This window comes from Lepidochelys kempii, chromosome 16, assembly GCF_965140265.1.
Source record: "Lepidochelys kempii isolate rLepKem1 chromosome 16, rLepKem1.hap2, whole genome shotgun sequence".
Classification (NCBI taxonomy): Eukaryota; Metazoa; Chordata; order Testudines; family Cheloniidae; genus Lepidochelys; species Lepidochelys kempii.
The window spans coordinates 8,068,971-8,092,235 of NC_133271.1; the positions used below are offsets into that span (position 1 = coordinate 8,068,971).

General features: G+C 53.7%; 1 protein-coding gene across 1 annotated transcript; it reads left to right on the forward strand.

The window, feature by feature from the left end:
* The first annotated feature begins 1,496 nt into the window (after positions 1-1,496).
* Positions 1,497-11,642, forward strand: LOC140899123 (uncharacterized). The gene is given in 5 exon segments (XM_073314008.1): positions 1,497-5,057; positions 5,577-5,717; positions 9,022-10,092; positions 10,095-10,165; positions 10,167-11,642. Coding segments are annotated over 4 exon segments (1,590 nt in total). The 5' UTR covers positions 1,497-5,057; positions 5,577-5,644; the 3' UTR covers positions 10,542-11,642.
* The last annotated feature ends 11,623 nt before the right edge of the window (positions 11,643-23,265 follow it).

The following is a 23,265-nucleotide window of genomic DNA, read 5'->3' on the forward strand; positions in this document are numbered from 1 at the left end:
AGTGCCCGCCATTGGGTGCCATCCCAGCAGGGAGGAGTTGTAAGGAGGGATTTGGACAAGGACATTGGTGGCTTTGTGGAGAGCACCTACTATGCAAGGGATTTGGTCTGGTCCTGATCCTGGCTGCTCTGGAGGGTTCTGTACTGATCACTAGGGCCCCCCACTCTTCTTGTGTTCTGGGAGTCTCTGAGGAACCATCTTCTGGAGCAGCAGGATTGCATTCAGGAGGTGATTCCTCATCTTTCTGCTGCTTGCTGCCTCCTCCCTTGGTGAGGAGGAGGAAAATCTCTCTCCCTTGGAATGGGCATCATGCTAAGCAGCTTTCCAAATATATTTGTGTCTGTAACTGGATCCAGGGTGGTAACCATGTTAGTCTGTATCAGCAAAAACAACAAGGAGTTCTTGTAGCACATTAGAGACTAACAAATTTATTTGGGCATAAGCTTATGCCCAAATAAATTTGTTAGTCTCTAATGTGCCACAAGTACTCCTCGTTGTTGTAACTGGATCCTGATCCTTCACAGCTAGAGGAACTAGTCTGGGAGATCACTTACCTGTTCCAGGTAACCTGAGAAGGCAAGTGGAAGCCAAAGGAATAAGAATCAGAATGGGTGCTGGGTGCAGGAAGATGGTCCCAGGGAAGTGACTGGGAGGGAGAAGGTGAAGGAAGGCCCAGGCCGTTATTCTTTTAAGGGCCTGGGACCTTGAGCCTTGCAGGGTGGGTGAGGAAAAACTCCCTGTGCTGGTTCGGAGAGATGTTTGGGGCAATTAGACCCTCTCGGGAAGGGTCAAGGAGTGATCAGGTGGGTGACAAAAAACAGGCTGAGAGGCTTAGTCAGAGACTGCTTAGTGAAGAACTCAGCCAGGGCCCAGCTGCAACAAGAAGGGCTGTGAACTCCTGAACTTAAAGGGAGAGTTTGCAGGCCTTGCAAGGGATTGTGGAGCCCCAAACCTAAGGGGTGGGAATATCAATTGGGTTCTTTTGGGAGCTGGATGTTGTTTAATACAGCGGACACCGGGAGAGGGGGGACACTGTTTAATGACAGGGGGTGGAAGTAGGTTATTCCTGATACTTGGTGGGAAACTGAGGCCAGGGCTGGCGGTGGTGAGCCCTGCCGCAGGTGGGCATGTCCGGAGACCGCCCCGCTCTCCTGCAGGGTGACTGGTGGGGTTGGGCAGCGAACGCGCCCCTTTAGCCCAGGCCGCCTGGGGCCGTCGCCTGCCCTCTGGGGATGTGGAGGCTGGCGGCCTGGAGGCTCCCTGCCTCAGCTGCGGCCGGCGAAGGGGGCCGGGGCCGGGGCCTAGGGCGCTCCCCAGCGGCGGGGCCGGTGTCACGGCTCCCCGGGCCGGCCGAACTACGTTTCCCACAGGCCCTTGCGCCGAAAAGCCGCTTCCCCGGCGCGTCCCCGGGCCCCGCGCACCCTGCGGCCCGGGCTGGCTGCGGAGCGGGCTCAGGTGAGTGCTGTGGCCGGGCCAGGGGGCGTGGAGCCGGCCAGCGCAGGCGGGCCCCGCGATCCATCGCTGCGTGCCCCGGGCGGCCGGCACGACACCGCCGGGGCCGGGGCCTGGGCCGGGCTTGGGGGCCGGGGGCTGGGCCGGGGCCGGGCGGCGCGCTGCGGCACATCCCGTCTGGCTACGCTGTGGTGTTCGGAGCGGCCAGCCCGGCCCAGTGGATGGGGCTCGGCCCGGGTCTGCCACTGACCAGCTGGGTGACCTCAGGCCAGTCACTTTGTGCCTCAGTTTCCCCACCTGCCCCACGGCTCACGCGAAGGGACGGGTGGTCAGCACTGGTCTAAGGCAGCCCTCACCTGGCTGCGTAAGGGTGGGAGGTTGCCCGGTTCTGCTCCCATTGAAAGCAAACTCCCACTGACGTGAGAAGCCTTGTGTCACTTCACAGGTGTAAAGATGGTGGCCACTTTTCCCCTATTCCATTTCCAGCTTGTTATATTTTGCCTATGTAAATTTATCCTCCTCCTCCCCCCCCCCGCACCCCGCACTTTCAATTGGATATGTGAATTTTGCCTTTCTGTCCCAGTGTTGCTGTGAACAGTAGTTGCTGTGTTTCGCCTCAGAGGTAGCTACACTGCTGTATAATGGGGTCTCTAAAAATATGGACCAGATATATCAACCCCGCATCTGGTGGTGGCCTTGCCTGCTCTAGGGAGAAAGGGAACCAGTCTGTCCTTCAGAGCTATGTTGGCCTGCTGCAAGGACTACACTCACCACTTACAAACCCCTGGAGCTTTCTCTCACAAGAAACATGCCCAAAGCCCTTTCCCTGGATAGGTAGGTAAACTGTAGGCCTAAGAAGAGCGATTCATGGATTCTAAGGCCAACAGGATCCATTCTGACCCAATCGAGGAATATCAGCCAAATCACCCAGTCTGTTAAAGTTGTGGGCCAGCAGTGAAAGTGTCACTTCAAAAGGTAAACTTTGCAGCTGGTGCAGAACATTCCCTTTTAAGTAGGGCACTTACTATTGCCTGTACATGTAATATGTGTTTTTTTTTATGTAAATGCTTCCTATGCAACCTCCTGTTCTCTGCTCAATAATGTGCCTCGGCCCTCTCCAAGTCAGCCCAGTGTATCCAGCCACTCACAGTACTGCAACTTTCTGATGCAGTGGGTTCTAGCCCATGAAAGCTTATGCCCAAATAAATGTGTTAGTCTTTAAGGTGCTACAAGGACTCCTCATTGTTTTTTCTAAGTAGAATTACTTGGAAAAAAAAATTCTCTTTAAAGCAATAGACAACCAGGCTACTCAGGTCCAAAGCCATGCATGCTTACTGCCTAAAACGCAGAAGGGCATGTTGTACCCATTAATAACTGCTGTTTAAAATCCTCCTGAGATGATATTGGAATAAAAAGAGTATCATCATCATGAGATGACATCATTGTTTTTTTTCCACAAATACAGAACTGAAATATTTATTAAACCCTTCTGGCTTTTCTGCATTATTATTGATACTTCTACCATTTACATCTACTAATGGACCAATACCATTGTTCTTTTTGTTCCTGATATACTTTAAAAATTCCTTCTTATTGTCCTTAACTCTGCTGGCCATAGATTTCTCCTTGTGTCTCTTTGCTTCCCTTAGCAGTTTCCTACACTTCCTAGCTTCTGATTTATATTCAATACTATCCATTTCCCCCTTCTTCCATTTGTTGGCTTTTTGTGCATCCAGTAAAGTGTCTTAAACAATTCCCAGTTGTTTTTCACGTTTTTCTGATTAAATTCTTCCTCCCAGCTGATTTCTCATTTGTTTGCAGATTTGTGAAACTCATCCTTTTAAAGCATTAAATATATATATTGCTGTTTTGAACTTTTTGCACATTTAAAATGTGATCAGGTCGTGATCACTTGCATCTAAGCTACCATTAACTTTTAGTTCCAGATGAGAGGCTCTGAGTCATCTTGGGGGAAAGTAAAGGCAGCCCAAGGCAGAAGGCGTTCTTCTGAGACAGAGCTGGCTGGCAGCTGGAACTATGTTTTTGGGGCAGTGTGTATGCATTAATAACAGTGGGGAATGTGACTGCCAACTCAAGGTGCTGAGATCCTGAGCTGACCTGCTTTTAAATCTGCCTTCCAGGAAATCTGCAGCTCATTCCTCTTGTCCTTTGAGCCTGGTCTCCCTTCCTCTCACCCACAGCACTGAGAATACCTCCCTTTTCTGAGGTTTTGCTTCACCAAGGGCAGCCCAGACTTTACAGGCTTCTGTCCTTATAAGAGATGGGGCACTGTCTCCCCATGTCCTGCGCCACACCTCTCCCACTGACCCCTCCCCAACTCCACACTCATTGGCAATAAAGGTGCTACTGTCCTTTCAGGGGGCTGCCCTCTCTCCATAGCCTGCTGCAGCCCAGTCCCAGCCCAGCAGGCCCATCTCCTAGGCAGCCTCTTCTCTGGGCCTTGGTCCCAGCAGCCATTTCTCCCCCCGGGTTCCTTCCTACCCTCATCCTTCCTCCCCCGTACTGCCTATGCTCCTGCTAGGATATCTCACCACCAGTGCTGCCAACCTGAAGAGAGAAAAAATCCTGAGATGTTCTGGATGACTGTGTTGTGTTGTAGGGTTGGACTGCCCTGCCCACCCCTGAGGGCAGGGGACAATCAGTGCTGCCATGCTCCTAGCTGGATTGGTTGAGGGGATTTTGGCCCCTGCTGCAGGAGCTCTTGCTCCACATCTGCCCATCCCTGCCCAGCAATTAATTCTGCCCCAATCTCTGCTCCCCCTGGGCTCTTCGACCCCTCTCCCAGGCCTGGGGGGGGGGGCTGCAGAGGGGTCCCCTCTACACTTTCCAGACTGGGGAGTGGATCCAGGGGTTCAGCCCCACCCCCCACCTCAGGCTGGGGAAGGGGGAGGACATCCCAGTGGCTTTGGTTTGCTGAGGGGAGAGGGAGAGGGAGAGATCGACTGCCCGCCCCTTTGGGCAGAATAACCAATCAGAAGGCTCAAAATGACCTGAGACCATGGCACTAGCTGGCCCTGCTGTGCTAGGCCTCTCCCAGCCAAGGCCAGGCAGTGATTCGCTCCCCTGTGCCTGCGGGATCCTAGAGATGTCTGATTGCTCCCTCCAAGAGCCCCCCGGCAGTAGCCCCCGGTCCCCATAGCTGGATGCCTGGCGTCCATGCCATCTCTCCAGGGTCGCCCCAGGAGAAGAAACCTGGGTAGTGAGTTTGTAGGTGTTAAATGCAGGGCTCAGCTGCCCGGAGCAGGGAAAGAAGCTGGTTGCAGTGAGGCCTGGGCCCTGGGGGGCTCTGGCACTGTCTTCCTGGCCTTTTGGCTGCATTTTTGGGACTCAGCCTGGCCTCAGTACTCCAATTTCAAGTGTGTTTTCAAGCTGCTGGCTCTGCTCCTCCTTCTCCATCCCTGGCCCAGGCACCTGGGGCCAGGGGCAGCACTGGGGGAAGATGTTGCGTGGGGCTATCTGTTGTTTCAGGTGCTGCTGGTTTCGCTGAGATGCCTGTCATTCTTGGAGGCTGAGTGGGCTGTTTGGCCAAAGGGCAGAGGCCCTCTCCATCATTCAGGAGAATGACCGGACTCTGCTCTCTCAGGGTAGGGGATTGATTTTACTCAGACCTCTTCTCAGTGACATGCATGGGTCGACTCCAGCTCATACATCTTCCCTGACTCCTTACGTTTTGTGGTGATATGTGCCCGTAAGAGCCCCTGGAGACTGGGGGGGTCTGACGCTGTCCCATCAGTGACATTAAGCTTTGGGCTCACTCAAGGATGGTAAAGCACCAGGAAAGGGTGTGGGGGCCATAGATGTGACCCCTGAACAGAAATCCCTTGTGCTCACCTTAGAGCTTCCTGGGGAAAGGCCAGGTGTGTATGTGTATCGGTGTTTTCATGCTCCCGTTAATTCCCTTCTCCCACCCCTCAGACTCCAGGTCCCCTGTCCTGGGGAGGGCCTGAGCTCTGGGCAAGGTTAGAAATGAGAAACCGACTAATAGTGGTGTTCTGCTGCGTGTGGGGTCCCTGTGGGACTTAGCACATCTCCCAGCAGGTGCCTTACTTTTCCTGACGTCTCCAAGCATTTTCCCCTCCATTCAGGCTGCATTTCTCCTCCAGCACAGGATTTGGAGTTTGTAACCTGCTGCCCATTTCCTTTCCCCTGAGGAGGATTTGTGATCTCCTGGATGGAACGAGAGGAAGAGCTGCAGGTCCTGGATCCCCAGGACTTGGAGAAAACAGATATCCCAAGGCTCACAGGTGAGGGCTAAAAGCTAAATCAACTCAGGAACCATCGGTGCATGAACCCAAAAGCGGGAAAGCCAAGAAGAGCTGAGCTGTCACTTTCCTGCCCCATCCCACCAGTCTCTTGTGCAAGGGCTGAAGCCTGCCATCAGAGTAAGGATCTGGCTGTGACACTTAGCCACCTTCCTGCAATGGGGCTTTTCTGCTTGATTAGACATTGTGATCAGCCTGGAATTAGAGAATCACAGATGAAAGCCTCATTTAGTGGCAGGTCTGGTTCAGCAACCCAGTGTTCACCCATGAGAAACTTTACAGAAACAAGAGGTTAAGGGCAGAGACTGCTACATTCCTGGCCATCATCCCGTCACATACGGAGCTCTCTGAACAGCCCCTCCCAAATGCTATACAAGGCTCTTCCCCTTCCACCTCCAGTAGATACCTCAGAGCAGCGCTTCCCCCAGCTTCATCCAACTCCCGCTTTACCACACAGCTTTCACTCCAAGCCTGGTACTAAGAGACCTTCACACCATCCTGTGGGTAACTCTGTTGTGCCTGAACGCTGCCCAGGTTGTATGAGAGCGCGAGCTGGCTGGTGAAGGGGGACGTGCTGCTTTTCGGTGTCTGATAGAGGTGGACGGGAGCGCTGGACAGTGCTGCTGACAGTACTGTAGTGAGCCTGAGTCAAGGACAGGGAGCGCTGTAGTTCATGTAGTCCCCTTAATGCCGGGAACAGGGAAGAGACATCGGTCTTCCTCTTTATTCCTATCAGAGATGTCATGATTTTGGTTGGAAGCCAGCTCTGCCCTCTGCAGGGGTTGGGAGGAAAGGTCCTCCGACAGTGCAGAAAACCAGCTGTGTATTCTCCACCAAGTGAGCAGCACCATATTGGAAGCAAAAGGCTGGACGGCTTCTGTCAGGAGTCAGTCTTGCGAAGAAAGTGGGGGATGAGGAAGGGAACAGCCAGCTGGCCCCTTCCTCCTGAGCAGGATTTTCAGGGGGAGAGGTTTTCATGCTGCATCTTCTGGGTTGACCATCTTCTGGCAAGAACCTCCATACTCTGCAGTGCTGCCAGGAAGGGAGGAAGAAGGGGAAGTATGGAAGGGGGGAAGAGAAGCCTAGGGGGTGAGGGAGATAGGGGAGGGGGTAAGAACAAAGTGGTTGAAGGGCAGGAACTCGGGTTGGGGAGGGTAGCAGGGGGAAGGGCAGGAGCCATGGCAGAAGAGGTGGGTATAGGAGCAGAGTTGGGGGACAGGGCAGGAGCTGGGGAGGGACAGAGACCATTTGAGGGGACTGAGGCATCGGGGATCTGTGAGCCCTATAGCATCCCCAGGAGCCCTGAGCCTCATCCCATTCTCGGTTTTCACGGGACCTCAGCCTGTCAGAGCACAGGATGGACAGTCCTGTCCCTGCCTCTGATGCACAGTTCCTGTGTGATGGGCAATCAGATAAACCAGCATTTTCATAGGTGGCCACTGTTTGTTCCTCATTTTCTGGGTGCCCAATTGAGACACCTGGGGCTGGAGCTGCAGCAGTGCTGAGTACCCCCAGCTGCAGCTGATGTAAATGGGGGCTCTGCCATGAACACACAGTGCTGTAACTTGCTGAGTACTCTGAAAAATCAGGCCCTCGACATCCCAAATTGGGCACCCACAGTGAGTTGACATTGACACCTTTGGTCTCCGTTCCCCAGGTGTAAAATGGAGATAATTCCTCCTACCTCAGAGCTAGTGTTGTACCACCATTCATGAATTAAGGCAGTCCTTGAAATCAATGGACGTTTGGCGCCTAACTACCCTTGAGGATTGGGCCTAAGCTGCTGCCATGAGAGCAACCTAGAGAAGCTTGTGAAGAAATGAATAATTCTATATTTGGGCAGGGTTTGGACGGGGTCGTATAGTACTGCATAGGGCCACACACTGGCTGATGAGGGAAAGAAGAAATACTGAAGTACCTGTTCTCTGAGCACCTTCTGTCCCGCACACTGAATGAGGCAGGATCCTGTGGGAAAAATAGCATTGGGTCACGTAATTAAAGACTGTCTCCTAGTGCATACGCCCCAGGGGGCAGGGTAAGGCTGCCAAGCAACCTTCATTCTGCCATTTCCTAACTTCTGTGGGGTTGACTTGGCAACCTTAATGGTTTGTTAATGTAGTTTAGACATATTTATAAGCCCTTTCCAGGTGCCCTGTCCCGATAATTAGAACACATTTTGCACAATACAGTAGGAAGAGCAGCTCATCATTCCAGGGCTGACTGGGGACAATAAATAAATCTCTCTCTCCCCAGAAGCCTGGAATGGAGACAGGCATTGCAGGCTCGCAAAGCCAGGCTCTGGTGGGTCCCAAAGAGAGCAAGGTCCAGCACTGCTGGAGGCCATCCCAGAGGTTCCGTCAGCCCTTCCTCCTCATCCATATTGAGGGGCTCCACCTGCAGTGCCTGTGTGCGTGGCTCTCAGCTACGGCCCTGTGGCTGCCTAGGGCTTTAGAGAGTAACGCCACCCCTCAGATTCCAGCTGGAAGCCTGATGGAGCAGAACTCGAGAGATGGGCTAGTGCTTCTCAGGGGTGGAAGCTGCCAGGAGAGGCAAGGGGAGGGCCAGGAGAGACCATCCCGAGGTGTGCTGTAATATCTGGGGCATGTGTCTCAGCTGGATGGGAAGCGGGTGTGTAATTGGGCACAAGAAGGCAGCTTGCCTTGTGTGGTGTGGGCACTTCATGGCGCAGAGGAGCGTGCACAGGAGGCAGGGATCTCAGGACTGAGCAAATGTTGGGGCAGACATTCCCAGCCTGGAATGAGCCTGTTCCAGAAGGAAGGTGAAAGGGGCTTGTTGTTGAATGTCTCTTCGACCCAGAGCTCTTCCCAAGTCCTGAGGGGGCTCTGGGAGGACTCTCATCCTTGCTCTGGGTGTTAAGACATGATGTTGGCCTGTGCGCTGTCTTGGGAGGCTGTACAAATCAGCTGCTGATGTTCAGTCTTCTACACTAGGAAGTTGCTGTGTGTTCACTTTAGGAGTGAAAACCCATTTAGTGAAACTGGTGCAAACTCCTGTGTGTGGACGCTCTGATTTTGCTTTGAGTGCCTTAAAACCTATGCCTAGTTGACTTAAGCTAGACTGAAATAAGCACATTCACACAGCCTTTGGCACAGGTGTGACCAAATAGATTTTGGATCACATCTTAAGTTAGACAGGTGCCACTCTGTGTGTAGACAAGGCCTCAAACGGGCTGAACCCCCTTGCCTGTGTCTGCATGCTACCCCTCCCCCCCCCAAGGTTGCCTTGGCACATGGGCTGAGTCATGGCCAGATTCTCTTTGTTCCAGCAGTAGATGGATTTTTGGGTGACAATGTGGTGGAGACGCCTGATCCTGAGAAAACTGATCTGCATGGGACACTGCTAGGGGGATCCAGCGGGGCCCTTCTCCAGAGTCCCAAGAGTGACTGCGAGGCAGGCTGGGAATGGCAAGGCCCTCCGAGCCAACACACCCCCGGTGAAGGAGCTACAGGGAATCACCATGATGCTGCTGCCCCACCAAGAGCCTTCACAGGGGATAAGCCCTATAAATGCAGCAAGTGTGAGAAGGGCTTCAGCCAGAGCTCTGACCTCATCCGGCACCTGCGCACCCACACGGGCGAGCGCCCCTACCAGTGCCCGGACTGCGGCCGGGGCTTCGGCGACAGCTCCACCCTGCTCAAGCACCGTCGCGTGCACACGGGCGAGCGCCCCTACAAGTGCACTGAGTGTGGCAAGGGCTTCATCCTCAGCTCCTACCTCATCCAGCACCAGCAGGTGCACAGCAGGGAGAAAGCCCACAGGTGTGCCAGCTGTGGGCGCTGCTTCGGCCAGAGCTCGGAGCTGGCTCAGCACCAGCGCGCCCACCTGGGCGAGCGCCCCTACCAGTGCAGCGAGTGTGGCAAGGGCTTCAGCCAGAGCTCGGACCTCATCCGGCACCAGCGCACCCACACGGGCGAGCGCCCCTACCAGTGCCCGGCCTGCGGCAAGGGCTTCGGCGACAGCTCCACGCTCATCAAGCACCAGCGCACCCACACGGGCGAGCGGCCCTACGTGTGCCCGGCCTGTGGCCGGGGCTTCGGCGAGAGCTCCACCCTCATCAAGCACCAGCGCACCCACACGGGCGAGCGGCCCTACGTGTGCAGCGAGTGCGGCAAGGCCTTCAGCCTCAGCTCCACGCTCTTCAAGCACCAGCGCACCCACACGGGCGAGCGGCCCTACCTGTGCAGCGAGTGCGGCAAGGCCTTCAGCCTCAGCTCCAACCTGCTGCAGCACCAGCGGGCCCACTCCGGGGAGCGCCCCTTCGCCTGCACCCAGTGCGGCAAGCGCTTCGCACAGAGCTCCAACCTGCTGCAGCACCAGCGGGCCCACTCCGGGGAGCGCCCCTTCGCCTGCGCCCAGTGCGGCCGCCACTTCAGCCTCAGCTCCAACCTCGCCCAGCACCAGCGGGCCCACTCCGGGGAGCGCCCCTTCGCCTGCGCCCAGTGTGGCAAGCGTTTCGGCCTGAGCTCCAACCTGCTGCAGCACCAGCGGACCCACACCGGGGAGCGCCCCTTCGCCTGCGCCCAGTGCGGCAAGCGCTTCGGCGACCGCTCCACCCTGAGCAAACACCAGCGGGCCCATGTGGGGCGGTGCCTCTATGCCAGTGCACCGTGCACCCAGGGTTTTGGGGACAGCGCCACGCTCCTGCAGCAGCCGCACACCCACCGGCATGAGCAGCCCCGCCAGCGCGCCCAGTGCAGCAAGGCCTTCAGCCAGAGCTCTGGCCTGGCCCAGCACCAGCATGCTCACAAGGACTGGCCCCTCTGTGCCATCGCGCCCTGCCCCTAACCTCAGCCATCAGGTCCTGGGAAGCGCCAAGGGGCCCTGCCCCCAACCTTGGCCGTCAGGCCCCAGGGAGGGAAACATCCACCCAAGGCCCTGCAGCCCTCTGGCAACACCATAGCAGCATGGGACAAAGGCAGACCTCAGGCAGCCAGCCTTGGGCTCAGTGTCCCAGTGACTGTCCCCATGGGCTGTGCCCCCATTGGCTGGCATGCACTGATCACCTGCAGGCTACCAGCGGTGCACTCCCAGAAGCTGTGCAGGAGCAGAGGGAAGTTCAGGCTTCAGCCATGCAGAGCTACTAACTCCTGCAGAGCTGGCTGCGAGAGAGGCCCGACATGCAGCAGCACATCCTACTGCACATTGCAATTCACCCCGGGGCACTGCCCCAACCAGACACATCCCTCTAGGAAATTGGGTAAGAACCTGTTCAAACGCTGTGGGTCTCAAAGGTCGACTCACGCACAGACATCGGCATTGGCTTATGAGAGAATGGACAGAGATCATCTAGTGGAATGAAGCAGGCAGGGTGAGACTAATTCCCACTTCCCAGCAATAACGGGATAAAACTAAGAAAAAGAAAATCTAGGCCAAACACTGGGGGAAAACTTTTGCCAGTGAGATCCGTTAGGCTGTGGGTCATTTCCCCAGCTAGGGGGCTGGGGCCCCATCTCTTGAGTTATTTAAAACTGAACTGGATAAAAAGAGCTTTCTTTAGAAGTCACACACACAAAATTGTCTCTAAATGCAGGGAAGGAATTAGGCCAATCCCACACGGCATGACTCAGGATGGCAGCTGCTGTCCACCTCCAATGTGAAACCCTTGTAGGGTGTCAGAAAGGTCAGCAGAGTCGGGAGAGACTATCGTCCAGTGGCATTTTGGTAAGAATTGGAAAGGAAAGGACCTGCTCATTCATGTGCAGTCAGTGAGGTGACACAATTTGGGCCGGAGGTTTCTGACCTGGAAGTAAAAATTTGTTCTCTTTATTCTCATTCTTTTTCTGTGTCCTTCCCAGACAATGTGTGGTTCTGTGTGAGATGTTTCTGTGAGGTCTGCATTAGAGCTGTTTAATGTATATACAGTAAAGAGACTTGTTACATTTTAAAGCACAGAGCTGATTTTAATTTTTCCCCAGTACCTGGGAATCCTTTCTTTCTATCATCTCCATCATTTATATTCCCTGAGAGCCCCAAAGTATGCCAGATATATATGTCAGACCTAGAAGAAAACAGGCCCCTTCCCCAGTGAGTTCAGAAGACTCTCTTAATAGCTCTGACCCAACCCCCAGAGCAGACACCTGGCCTTTGGACCCTGCTGGGACACTGGCTCACCAGTATTTCTGGGAGTTGCTAGAGGAGGTGGTGGTGAGAGTAAGCAGGCCATTTGGAGGATCCCTGCTGCTCCAGCCAGTGAAAGTGTTATACCAATAAAATAAAAACCAGCAGGATCTTATTAAAGGGGAAAAGACAAAATACCACATTTATTGTGAATACAGAAAGAATCATAGTAAGCAGTTAGTTATAGCTATAACATTCCATTCAATCTCATATTTATTCACACACACACATGTTATCATAGTTACCAGGCTTAGAGTTGCTCATGCCAAGCCACTGGCCAGGTGGCCTGGACATGAGGAGGGAGCAGGGCCTAGTCAGATGCACATCTGATGCTCCTGGAAGTTGGTTTGCAGAATCAGACCCCAAAGTTCTCACTTTCCAGAGTCCATTTTTATAGGAATTTCTTCCTATGTCAGTCTATGAGAATTGCTTCATCGTGCTGTTGCTGAATCAATCAGCAGATGGCACATTCCTGACGGCTCTGTGCTGCCAGATGTTATCTTGTTCTTTGGTTCTCCCATTCTTGAGGCTGTTGGATGGACTCCAGTCTGCCCTCTGGGGGTCCTCTGGTTATTTCCACTTGACGCCTTCTTCAGCCGATGGACGCTGGATTCTTAGGCTGGCACCTCCCTGATCATTCAGTTATTATCCACACCAAGCATCCATCCACATACATACCTCCATCTCTATTTTAATCACAATTGTTAACAAAGCGAGATGAATACAACAAAAGGGCGGGGAGTCTCTGGGTGCTGTTTCTGTTGTTACAGAGTATTGGTATGAGTCTCTCTCTGTGTGAGTAGTTGTTACAAAGAATTGCTTTGAGAACAGACTCTGTCTTAGAATGTACTAACACAAATAGCAGCTTGCAAGTTTCACACATAGAGGGAGAGAAACAGTACCAAAAACCAAGAGACCTTTTAATTAGTAATACCCTGGAATTTAAACTATGGGGAATCAAACTCATTTGTGATTTTAATACAGAACTTCTTTAATATGATCCAACAAAAGTTTAACGCTCCCTGGGAGTGGCTGAGTAGCTGGATTAGGACAGACAATAGCAGCTGGGAGTGTGCACTAATGGAAACAGCACAGTTGGGTGAAAGGTGCCTGCATGCAGTGCAGGGGCAGGGAGCTGCCCCAGAGGCCAAGCACCAGGAGGGAGCTGTGCAATAGGACTGGCGTTGGGGAGTGGAAGCTGGTAGGTAAACCTACCCTCAGAACCCCCCAGATTCCTGAACATTACTAGAATGTAATCATTTCACGTCTTACAGATGGTAAAAAAATTGGTCCATTCTGTAAGTAATGGGATGGGATATTTAGTAGCGCCAGGTAATTCCATGTGATAAAATTGAATGATTTAGTCTATGGTAGAAATGTCTAAGTAAATCAGTTACTTAGAAAACACAACCCTAATATAACTGATGTGAATTACTGAATATCCTTAAAATAGACAAGTCACAAGTAACCTTAAATCATTTATTAAAGTGCAACCAATTAATAGTTCAGTTGACTAGGTACCATAAAATGAACTCCCCAAGCCAATATACGTGCTGGAGGTCTCATGCAGTCAGTAGTAAAACAGCATTAAAGTTTCTAAAACTTGTAGATGACTGTTTTCTGACACAAATGGGTTTGCAGCAACACATGGTAGGTCTGTTTCCAGGTAATGGCATGGTAACCTCTCACACCAAGGATGACCCTCCAGGGGAAGGGACCACATTATTAGGAAGCGCCAGGTAATAGTACTATAGGTAGCTGGGTTTGTGAGGCGCAGAACCACATGGCAAATCGCCTGCTGGATGCAAAGACTGCAAACCTCTTGAGACATCTAGACAAACATATATGCAGTGCTGGGGAAGAGCTGGTGGTTGTATTACATGTAGGTACTAATGACATAGAAAAAGGCAGGAGAGAAGTCCTGGAGGCCACATTTAGGCTGCTAGGTAAGAGACTAAAGTCCAGGACCTCAGTGGTAGAATTCTCTGAAATGCTACCAGTTCCATGTGCAGGGCCGGTTAGACAGGCAGAACCACAGGGTCTTAATGTGTAGATGAGATGATGGAGTTGGGAGGAAGGATTTAGGTTTATTAGGAACTGGGGAACCTTTTGGGAAAGGAGGAGCCTGTTCAGGAAGGATGGGCTCCACCTAAACCAAAGTGGAACCAGATTGGTGGCAAGTAAAATTAAAAAGATCATACAGGAGTTTTTAAACTAAGGGCTGGGGTGTGGACAGGGGCAGAGAAGCACACAGTACAGACACACACATCCTTTAGGGAACGATTATTAAAGGGGATAATCTATATCCGTAAAGAGGAGAGGATAGATACTGATAAAGAACAGATAGAACTGAAGAGAGAGAGTCAAATGATGATGATTTAGTTGGGGATTGGTCCTGCTTTGAGCAGGGGGTTGGACTAGATGACCTCCTGAGGTCCCTTCCAACCCTGATATTCTATGATTCTATGAAATAAAAAAAAGTCTCATTGAATTACATTGCAGGAAGGTAAACAACTAAATATTGACAAATTTGTAAGTGCTTGTATACAAATGCTAGAAGTCCAAATACAAAGATGGATGAACTGAAGTGTCTGGCATTAAATGAGGATATTGATATAATAGGCATCACAGAAAGTTGGTGGAATGATGATAATCAATGGGATGTGGTTAATACCACAGTACAAAATATGTAGGAATGACCGAGTAGGTTGTGCTGGTGGGGGAGGGGCACTATATGTGAAAGAAAGCATAGAGTCAAATATAGTAAAAATCTTAAATGAATCAAACTGTACCATAGAATCGCTATGGACAGAAATTCCCTGCTTGAATAATCAGAGTATAGCAATAGGAATATACTGCCAACACCTGATGGATGGTGACAGTGCACGTGAAATGCTCAGGGGGATTAGAAAGGTTACAAAAACAGAAAACCCAGTAATAATAGGGGATTTCATCTATCCCCATATTGACTGGGAACATGTCACCTCAGGATGGGACACATGGATAAAATGTATAGACACCATCAATGACGGCTTCTTGGAGCAGCTAGTCCTAGATCCCACAAGGGAAGAGGCAATTCTTGATTTAGTCCTAAGTGGCGCACAGGATCTGGTCCAAGAGGTGAACATGCTCAGTAATAGTGACCATAATATAATTATATTTAACTTCCTTGGGGGGTGGGATACCAAAGAAACCCACCACAGTAACATTTAACTTTGAAAATGGGAATGACACAAACATGAGGAGACTAGCTAAACAGAAATTAAAAGGAAAAGTCACAAGGGTGAAATGCCTGCAAGCTACATGGAGACTAAAAACACCATAATAGAGGCTCAAACTAAATGTAGACCCCCAAATACTAATGATAAAAACAAAAACACTGTGAGGACAAAAAAGTGCCACCATGGCCAAACAGAGTAGAAGAGGCAGTTAAGAGGCAAAAAGGCATCCTTTAGAGGTTGGAAGTCAAATCCTACTGGAGAAAATGGCATAAACTCAGGTAAGTCACATGTAAAAGCACAAATAGGTAGTGTAAAAAAGAATTTGAAGACCAACTAGCAAAAGATACAAAAACTAACAGCAAAAAAAAAAATTTGAAGTACATCAGAAGCATGGAGCTCGCCCAACAATCACTGGGGGCCACTGGACAATTGAGGTGCTAAAGGAGCACTCAAGGAAGAAAAGGCTGTTACAGAAAAGCTCAATGAATTCTTTGTCTCATAAAAATGGCCATTCTGGGTCAATCTAGCCCAGTATCTTTTGCCCTGCTTTTGCATCACTAATTCTATCCCTGCTCCTCGTTTAAAATAGCAGCTTTCAAGGCCATCTGCTAATACAGTGGTGGGCAAACTACAGCCTGCGGGCCACATCCGGCCCGTAGGATCGTTCTGCCCGGCCCCTGAGCTCCTGGCCCCCTTCCCACACAGCTACGCCACCATGCGGGCAGGGGTTGCGAGCTCCTGCCGCTCTGAGCAGCATGGTAAGGGGGCGGCGGTGGTACATGTGCAGCGGTGGGAAGGTTGGGTAGGGGGTCCCGGGGGGCAGTCAGGGGACAGGGAGCATGGGGTGGTTGGATGGGGCGGTCAGGGGTTGGGGAACAGGGGATTGGATAGGGCGTGGGAGTCCCGGAGAGCCTGTCAGGGGGTGGGGGTGTGGATAGGTCGAGGCAGTCAGGGGACGGGGAGCGGGGGGTGGGGTTGGATAGGGGGTGGGATCCTGGGGAGTGTGGTTTGGAGCAGGGGGTCCCAGGAGGGGGCAGTCAGGGGACAAGGAGCAGGGCGGGTAGGATGGGTTGGGGGTTCTGAGGGGGACAGTGAGGAGGTGGGAGGGAGCGAATATGGAGCAGGGGCCAGGCTGTTTGGGGGGCCACAGCCTTCCCTACCCAGCCCTCCATACAGTTTCGCACCTCGATGTGGCCCTTGGGCCAAAAAGTTTGCCCACGCCGTGCTAATACATGTGGCTTTTGAAGCACTTTGAAAAACAGCCTGAAACAAAGCCTGATACAACCCTTAACTATGGTGTGGCTGGGTGACACCCCTATGCAAGGTACCTGCCCCCATCCAGCCCTGGGCCTCGCAATGACAAGCTTGTGGGAACAGCCACGTTCTGTGGGGTGTGTGTACGTACAGAGCCCAGTGGTGGGCCAGGGCAGTTGGTGTCCTGACCCTGTCTCAGAGTGCCCCTCACTGGCTCCAGAGCCAGGACTGCAGGGTCCCATCCCGCCCCCGTGTGGCCTATGCAGTGTAGTGCCTAGAGGCTTTGGGAGAGGCAGAATTGTGGGGAAACAATCCACCCCACCCTCAGCTAGGCCTGCGGTGTGTCATAGACTTTAAAGTCAGAAGGGACCATTATGATCGTCTAGTCTGACCTCCTGCACAATGCAGGCCACGGAATCTCACCCACCAACTCCTGTAACAAACCCCTAACTTATGTCTGAGCTATTGAAGTCCTCAAATCGTGGTTTAAAGACTTCAAGGTGCAGAGAATCCTCCAGCAAGTGACCCATGCCCCATGCTACAGAGGAAGGCGAAAAACCCCCAGGGCCTCTGTCAATCTGCCCTGGGGGAAAATTCCTTCCCGACCCCAAATATGGTGATCAGCTAAACCCTGAGCATGTGGGCAAGGCTCACCAGCCAGACACCCAGGAAAGAATTCTCTTCAGTAACTCAGATCCCACCCCATCTAACACCCCATCACAGGCCATTGGGCATATCTACCGCTAGTAGTCGAAGATCAATTAATTGCCAAAATTAGGCTATCCCATCATATCATCTCCACCATAAACTTATCAAGCTTTGTCTTGGCCCATCACCCCATCCTGCTCCCTCACCCCTGGGCCTGTGGGTAGGAGTGAGGTAGGGGGGCCACATGGGCAGCAGTGTCTCTTGGCAGCTGCAGCCCAGCCCTCCCTGCCCGGAGCCCTCCTGGCTCCAGAACTGGACTGCTACCTCCCTGTGTGCCCTTGGGCAAGTCTCTGGGCCTCAGTTCCCTCTCTGTGCAATGGGTATATTGGCAAAGCTCTGCTGCCCCTGGGTGTGTGAGGAGCTTAGAGACCGTAGCCAGGCGGCCCAGATAAGGACCATAGATAGCTAGGCTCTGCGGAAACCAGCCTCCACTGCCCCATGGGTCAGTGAAGAAGCTCCTTGCCATGGGGCCTGGGAGCAGCCCACAGAGGACCTAGGGACTTAGTGTGGGCTTGTATCACTGTCCCCCTCGCCCTGTCAGCCAGGCTAGCGGAGCTGGCCGCCAGTGGTGTGGATGGAGTGGGCTCCGGGGAAGCCGCACATAGAAGACATTTATCTTTAAGGAGCCCTGGAGTTGGTAAATACTGTTCCTGCTGCCGCGTCCATTCCAGAACCACTGAGAGCCACGGGCCGGGGACTGAGCGTTGCCCTGTGGACAGTGGTGGGAGGAGCAGCACAAGGAGAGATTGCTTTACAAATGCAGTCCCTTGGTCGCCTCCCCCTGCGTGGTTACCTCGGGGTGCAGCAGGGACCCCATGACAGCCACTATTGCCCTAATAGCTCACACACAGTGAATTCACGAATCAGCCACACTCCCTTCAGCCCCCTATGGGCCTGCCCTGCACTCCCCCCCACCCCCAGCTGAGGGACAAGCATGGTATTGCAGGAGGGCCAAGGGGCCACAATCAAACCACTGGGACAGATTCTCCAGCCTGTCCCGCTGCCTTTGAGCTACGCGAGTGACACGGGGGAGGAAGCTATGTTGGGGTGGGGGATCCCCAGCTGGTGCAGAGCGGGGATAGCCAGCTCTCACCCCTGCCCCCCCGGAGCCTCTCCAGCAGGGGACATGTCAGGGATCGGGGCAGGAGGAAGGGTAGTGAGCTGCTCTTTGGTTATCACATGGGCCCTCAAGGTAAGCTAGAGCAGCCTCCAGGTCCTCTGACCTGGGCCTGTTCTGGGGCAGAGGATCAGGGACCTGTAATGTGCGGGGGCTCTCAGCTGAGGGGGAAGGGAGCCTTGCTTTGCTAGGGCCTTCCTGAGGCTCAGGCAGAGCCAGAGAAGCCCCTACACTCTCCCATGTCCTCCTGGAAGATTTCTGCAGCACCTGCACCCCCAACATCAGCCTGAGCTGGGGGGTAGTCGCCTTGCTGAGGATCCTCTCGAGTTCATCGCGGAAGGGGCAGGTCCTGGATGCTACCGGAGCTGCTGCTGTGGCCCAGACCTGTGAACTTGCGCTGGGTTCAGTTTAGGAGTAGCCAACACCTGGCACTGCCTTCCCAGCTGGGCCAGGCTCTGGCTTTCCTTCCCAGAGCAAGACAGGTGCTTGTCATAGTTCCTGGGCTAACTGCCCCACTGAGCCCTCCTGGTGTCTCCGAGAGCACCCCCACTCAGGCCTCGGGCCTCACATGAGGGTAGGCTCACGCGATTCCCTCACTCTCACACTGGACCCTGGTTGCAGTCCCCTGTGCTCAACTGGGATTACCTCAGCAGGTCTGTTTTACGTCCAATCCCGGCAGTGCTGCTGGCTGCAGGAGCAGCGTCAACAGTACCCAGTGACCAGCCTCCTTGAAGCAAAGTATTATTTACTCAGGGCCAAAGTATTTCAGATATCAGAGATCTTAAAACTAGGCCACTGTGCTGGAATTGCCTCCCAGTGTTTCCTGGGAGGCTGCTTCCCTTGTGTTGCCTCTCTCCAGGGCCTTGCACAAGTCTCACCACTTCACCAAGTCTCCTCTTCCCACCCCATTCCCTGCATTTCGCACCTTGGAAACCCCTAGCCCTCAGTGGCTCCCCGAGACAGCACAGCCTGAAAAGGGAGCCTGGCTCTGCCCTGCCTTTGTGCAGCCACACTGCAGCTTGGGTCAACATTTCAAGCTTTTCTTTGCAGCCACGAGGGCTAGAAACTTGCTTCTTTGACAAATGAAAGCTGAGATTCTGACATAATCACATGCTCCGGGATCTGGTCCTTGGCATGGGGCTACAGCACCTTAACACAGCCCTGCTACGGAACAAGACTGACAAGGTATTTAACAGGTGGGAGAAAAGCAGGAGCCAGGGAATCATAGAATCATAGAATATCGGGGTTGGAAGGGACCTCAGGAGTAATGGTCTCAAGTTGCAGTGGGGGAGGTTTAGATTGGATATTAGGAAAAACTTTTTCACTAAGAGGGTGGTGAAACACTGGAATGCGTTACCTAGGGAGGTGGTAGAATCTCCTTCCTTAGAGGTTTTTAAGGTCAGGCTTGACAAAGCCCTGGCTGGGATGATTTAACTGGGAATTGGTCCTGCTTCGAGCAGGGGGTTGGACTAGATGACCTTCTGGGGTCCCTTCCAACCCTGATATTCTATGATTCTATGATTCTATGATTCTATCTAGTCCAACCCCCTGCTCAAAGAAGGACCAATCCCCAACTAAATCATCCCAGCCAGGGCTCTGTCAAGCCTGACCTTGAAAACCTCCAAGGAAGGAGATTCCACCACCTCCCTAGGTAACCCATTCCAGTGCTTCACCACCCTCCTAGTGAAAAAGTTTTTCCTAACATCCAACCTAAACCACCCCCATTGCAACTTGAGACCATTATTCCTTGTTCTGTCATCTGCTACCACTGAGAACAGTCTAGATCCATCCTCTTTGGAACCCCCTTTCAGGTAGTTGAAAGCAGCTATCAAATCCCCCCTCATTCTTCTCTTCTGCAGACTAAACAATCCCAGTTCCCTCAGCCTCTTCTCATAAATCATCTGTTCCAGTCCCCTAATCATTTTGTTGCCCTCTGCTGGACGTTTTCCAATTTTTCCACATCTTTCTTGTAGTGCGGGGCCCAAAACTGGACACAGTACTCCAGATGAGGCCTCACTAATGTCGAATAGAGGGAATCCCTAGTCTGTAGCGGTGCATGGGATTCTTCCATCCTAAGTGCAGGACTCTGCACTTGTCCTTGTTGAACCTCATCAGATTTCTTTTGGCCCAATCCTCTAATTTGTCTAGGTCCCTCTGTATCCTGTCCCTACCCTCCAGCATATCTACCACTCCTCCAAGTTTAGTGTGATCTGCAAACTTGCTGAGGGTGCAATCCACACCATCGTCCAGATCATTAATGAAGATATGGAACAAAACCAGCCCCAGGACCGACCCTTGGGGCACTCCGCTTGATACCGGCTGCCAACTAGACATGGAGCCATTGATCACTGCTATTACTGTTATTATCAAATGAATCCTGCAGTGGCGCCTAGAGGCCAGAATGCCCTTCTTCAATCAGCTAGCAAGTGACGGTCCCTGCCCCACAGCGCTCACAAGCCAAACCCCAGGACAGAGCAGGGGGATGAGACTGACGCGTCACAGCCCAGGAACATGGTCAGGTCACTTGCTTAGAATCTGGGGGCAATCCCAGGACCCCGGAGCTTCGTGGTCTCTCACCTGTCCTGGGTTGCCATGTACACTGGTTTGCTCATGGCCTTATTGGCATCCTCCGTGCTGCCGCCCACCCCCCAGCTTGTCCACCTCAGGTGATGGGAAGGACGCCCACTCTGTCAGTCTCTGAGGACAGGGTCCTGCCTGGAACCGCACCTGACATAGGTGACACTCCGGCCGTGCCAGCACCCGAGTGCTGGGACATCACCATGTGGCAGGCTTTGTGTTGTGTTGCAACCTGGCACCCAGGCCTGGAGCAAGACCCTTTGTGCCAGGCACTGTGGAAGTTGTCCCAGCTGGCCTTAACGGGCTTCAGATCGTTCTCTTCTTCCCTGCCCGTATGTCTGTGACCGGCTGCTCTGGGCCCGGCGTGGGGCTGCTTTCTGTCACCGTGGACGGGGCCGCACTCGCAGACTGACACACACCCCCGCGCCCCCCCCCCAGCGTGGCTGTGCCCATTGCCTCAAATGTGGCAGGTAGGCCCTGGGGGCAGCGGTGGGCGCGGTGGCACCTGGTGCTCGTGCAGATGCCAGTCCTACCCCGCCCAGGGCCCAGGGCCCGATTGCTTGATTCCTGCTGGCTGATGCTGGGATTTGCCCCTGCAGTCAGGGAGGTGGGTCTGGGCCCAGGCACAGCCGTTGGCTCCTGGTGGAGAATGTGCACCAGTGACTGTTGGCAGGACCGATGTGCTCGCTCCAGGGGAGGGCAGGCTGCCGTGGGCCCTAGGGAGCTGGCCTGTCGTGTGGTAACACTGGTATTTTTGCAGAGCCTTCCCCGTGGGGGTGGATCTCCTCTCCTGGGAGCATGGGGCCTGTCTGTATCCCACAGGGAATGAATTGGGTGGCCCCAGCCTGAGCCCAGCCCCAAAAGCCGGGGCAGAATCAAGCAGATCTCCCTTCTAAAGGGCTGGAAAGGGGCCTGCGCCTTGGGTGGCTTTGGGCAGGGTCTTCTGCTCATCTGGAATCAGCCTCCTGCGCCAAGAATGCAAAGTCTGCCCCCCTCCCCCACATTCCCAGCCCCAGAGTCCTGGGATAGACGGGGGGGCGGGGGGCAAGAGGCAGCAATGCTCAGGCTAGAAAACAGTGCTAAGTCCGCCATGTTCTCTGTGGGCCATGCTTTGTGTGGTCTGTGTGTGTGAATGTGTATGGGGGGGGGGGGGGTTGTGTGTATTTCTGTCATGTGCGGTGGGTGGTGCTATGTATGTCTGTGTGTGTGCAGTGGGGAGGAGGGGAGGGTACGTGCTGTGTGCTCATGCATCCCAGCCTTGGAGCCTGTCTCTGGCCCAGGCGGGGACATGGCTGCATTCCCTGTACATACACACTGTCAGATAAATAATTCAGAGCATGAGTCCCTCTGGGCTTGGCCTGGGCTCACTGTCCCCCTTGCTTTCTGCTGGCCTGCAGGCACTGGAGACAAACTGATTTCCTTATCACCCCGCCCCCAGTCCTGTCCGAGCCCCTGCAGATGAAGGCTAGGTCCGTCCAGCCCTTGTGTCAGGCAGGGCCTTGGCACAAGTGGTGTAAGCGTGCATTGTGGCTGCCCACTGTGTGCCTGGCTGGAGCAGAAAGCGAGGATTTCCTGTCTTGGAGCAAGTGCTTCCCATCTCCTCCCCAAGGGCTGTGTGCTGGCAGTAGGCTGCCAACATCGTATTTGAAAAACATGGAACAGACCTCAGATGTCCCCAGTCTTGACGTGAACCACCGGAGGCAAGTCCCTCTCTCCCCCGCCCCCCATGCTTCCTAGAATTTCTCTGGCTCCAGTGCTGGATGCTGGGAGCAGAGGTGACAAGTAACTGTTGATAGTGTGGGGGGATTCAGCTGCCCTCCTGAACAGCTCATTTCACAGCCCCTTCCAGGCAGGCCCCCCCAGCTGGGGGCTCCTGCACATTAGTCACCCCATGACCCTCCAGGTTCCTGTGCGAGACCTGAACAAACACCAGGGCAGGTGCCTGGCCCCACGGGCCAGCGGTGACCCCACGGCAGGCCCAGTCCTGAAAGCCTTGGGCAGGAGTAGAATTTACTCCCTACCCACAGCCCTGGTGGCCTGGCTGGAGAGTCACAAAAAAAGAAATTAAAATGTGAACATGGGCAGAAATCTGGGAGCACATGACCCCGCATGCTCCCCCCCCCCACACACACACACTGCCTCTGCCGAGAACCCAGGGCCTCAGGTGCTGAGCTAGCGGCCGCTGCGACTCCTGGTCAGGGTCTGCCGGGGAACCAGGAGCCAAGCTGGAGGCTGCAAGGCTGGTCTTTGCCTGCTGCGGTGCTGGACACCATGCTGGGGACATTGGCAGAGACTCTGCGAGCGGGGAGGCTGCACCCCGGGAGCACTGACCCCCGGCCAGACAGACAGAGCCCCTTCCTGACCCCGGCCCTCAGCGCAGCGCCAGGGCAAATGGCCCCATCCACTTGACCTGCGACACAGAGCCTGCCAGGGAAAGCTCAAGGGCTGGAGTCAGCAGGAGACACAGGCCAGCATGGGTCAGGTCTCACAGGTGCATCTTTCCACTCCCCTCTGG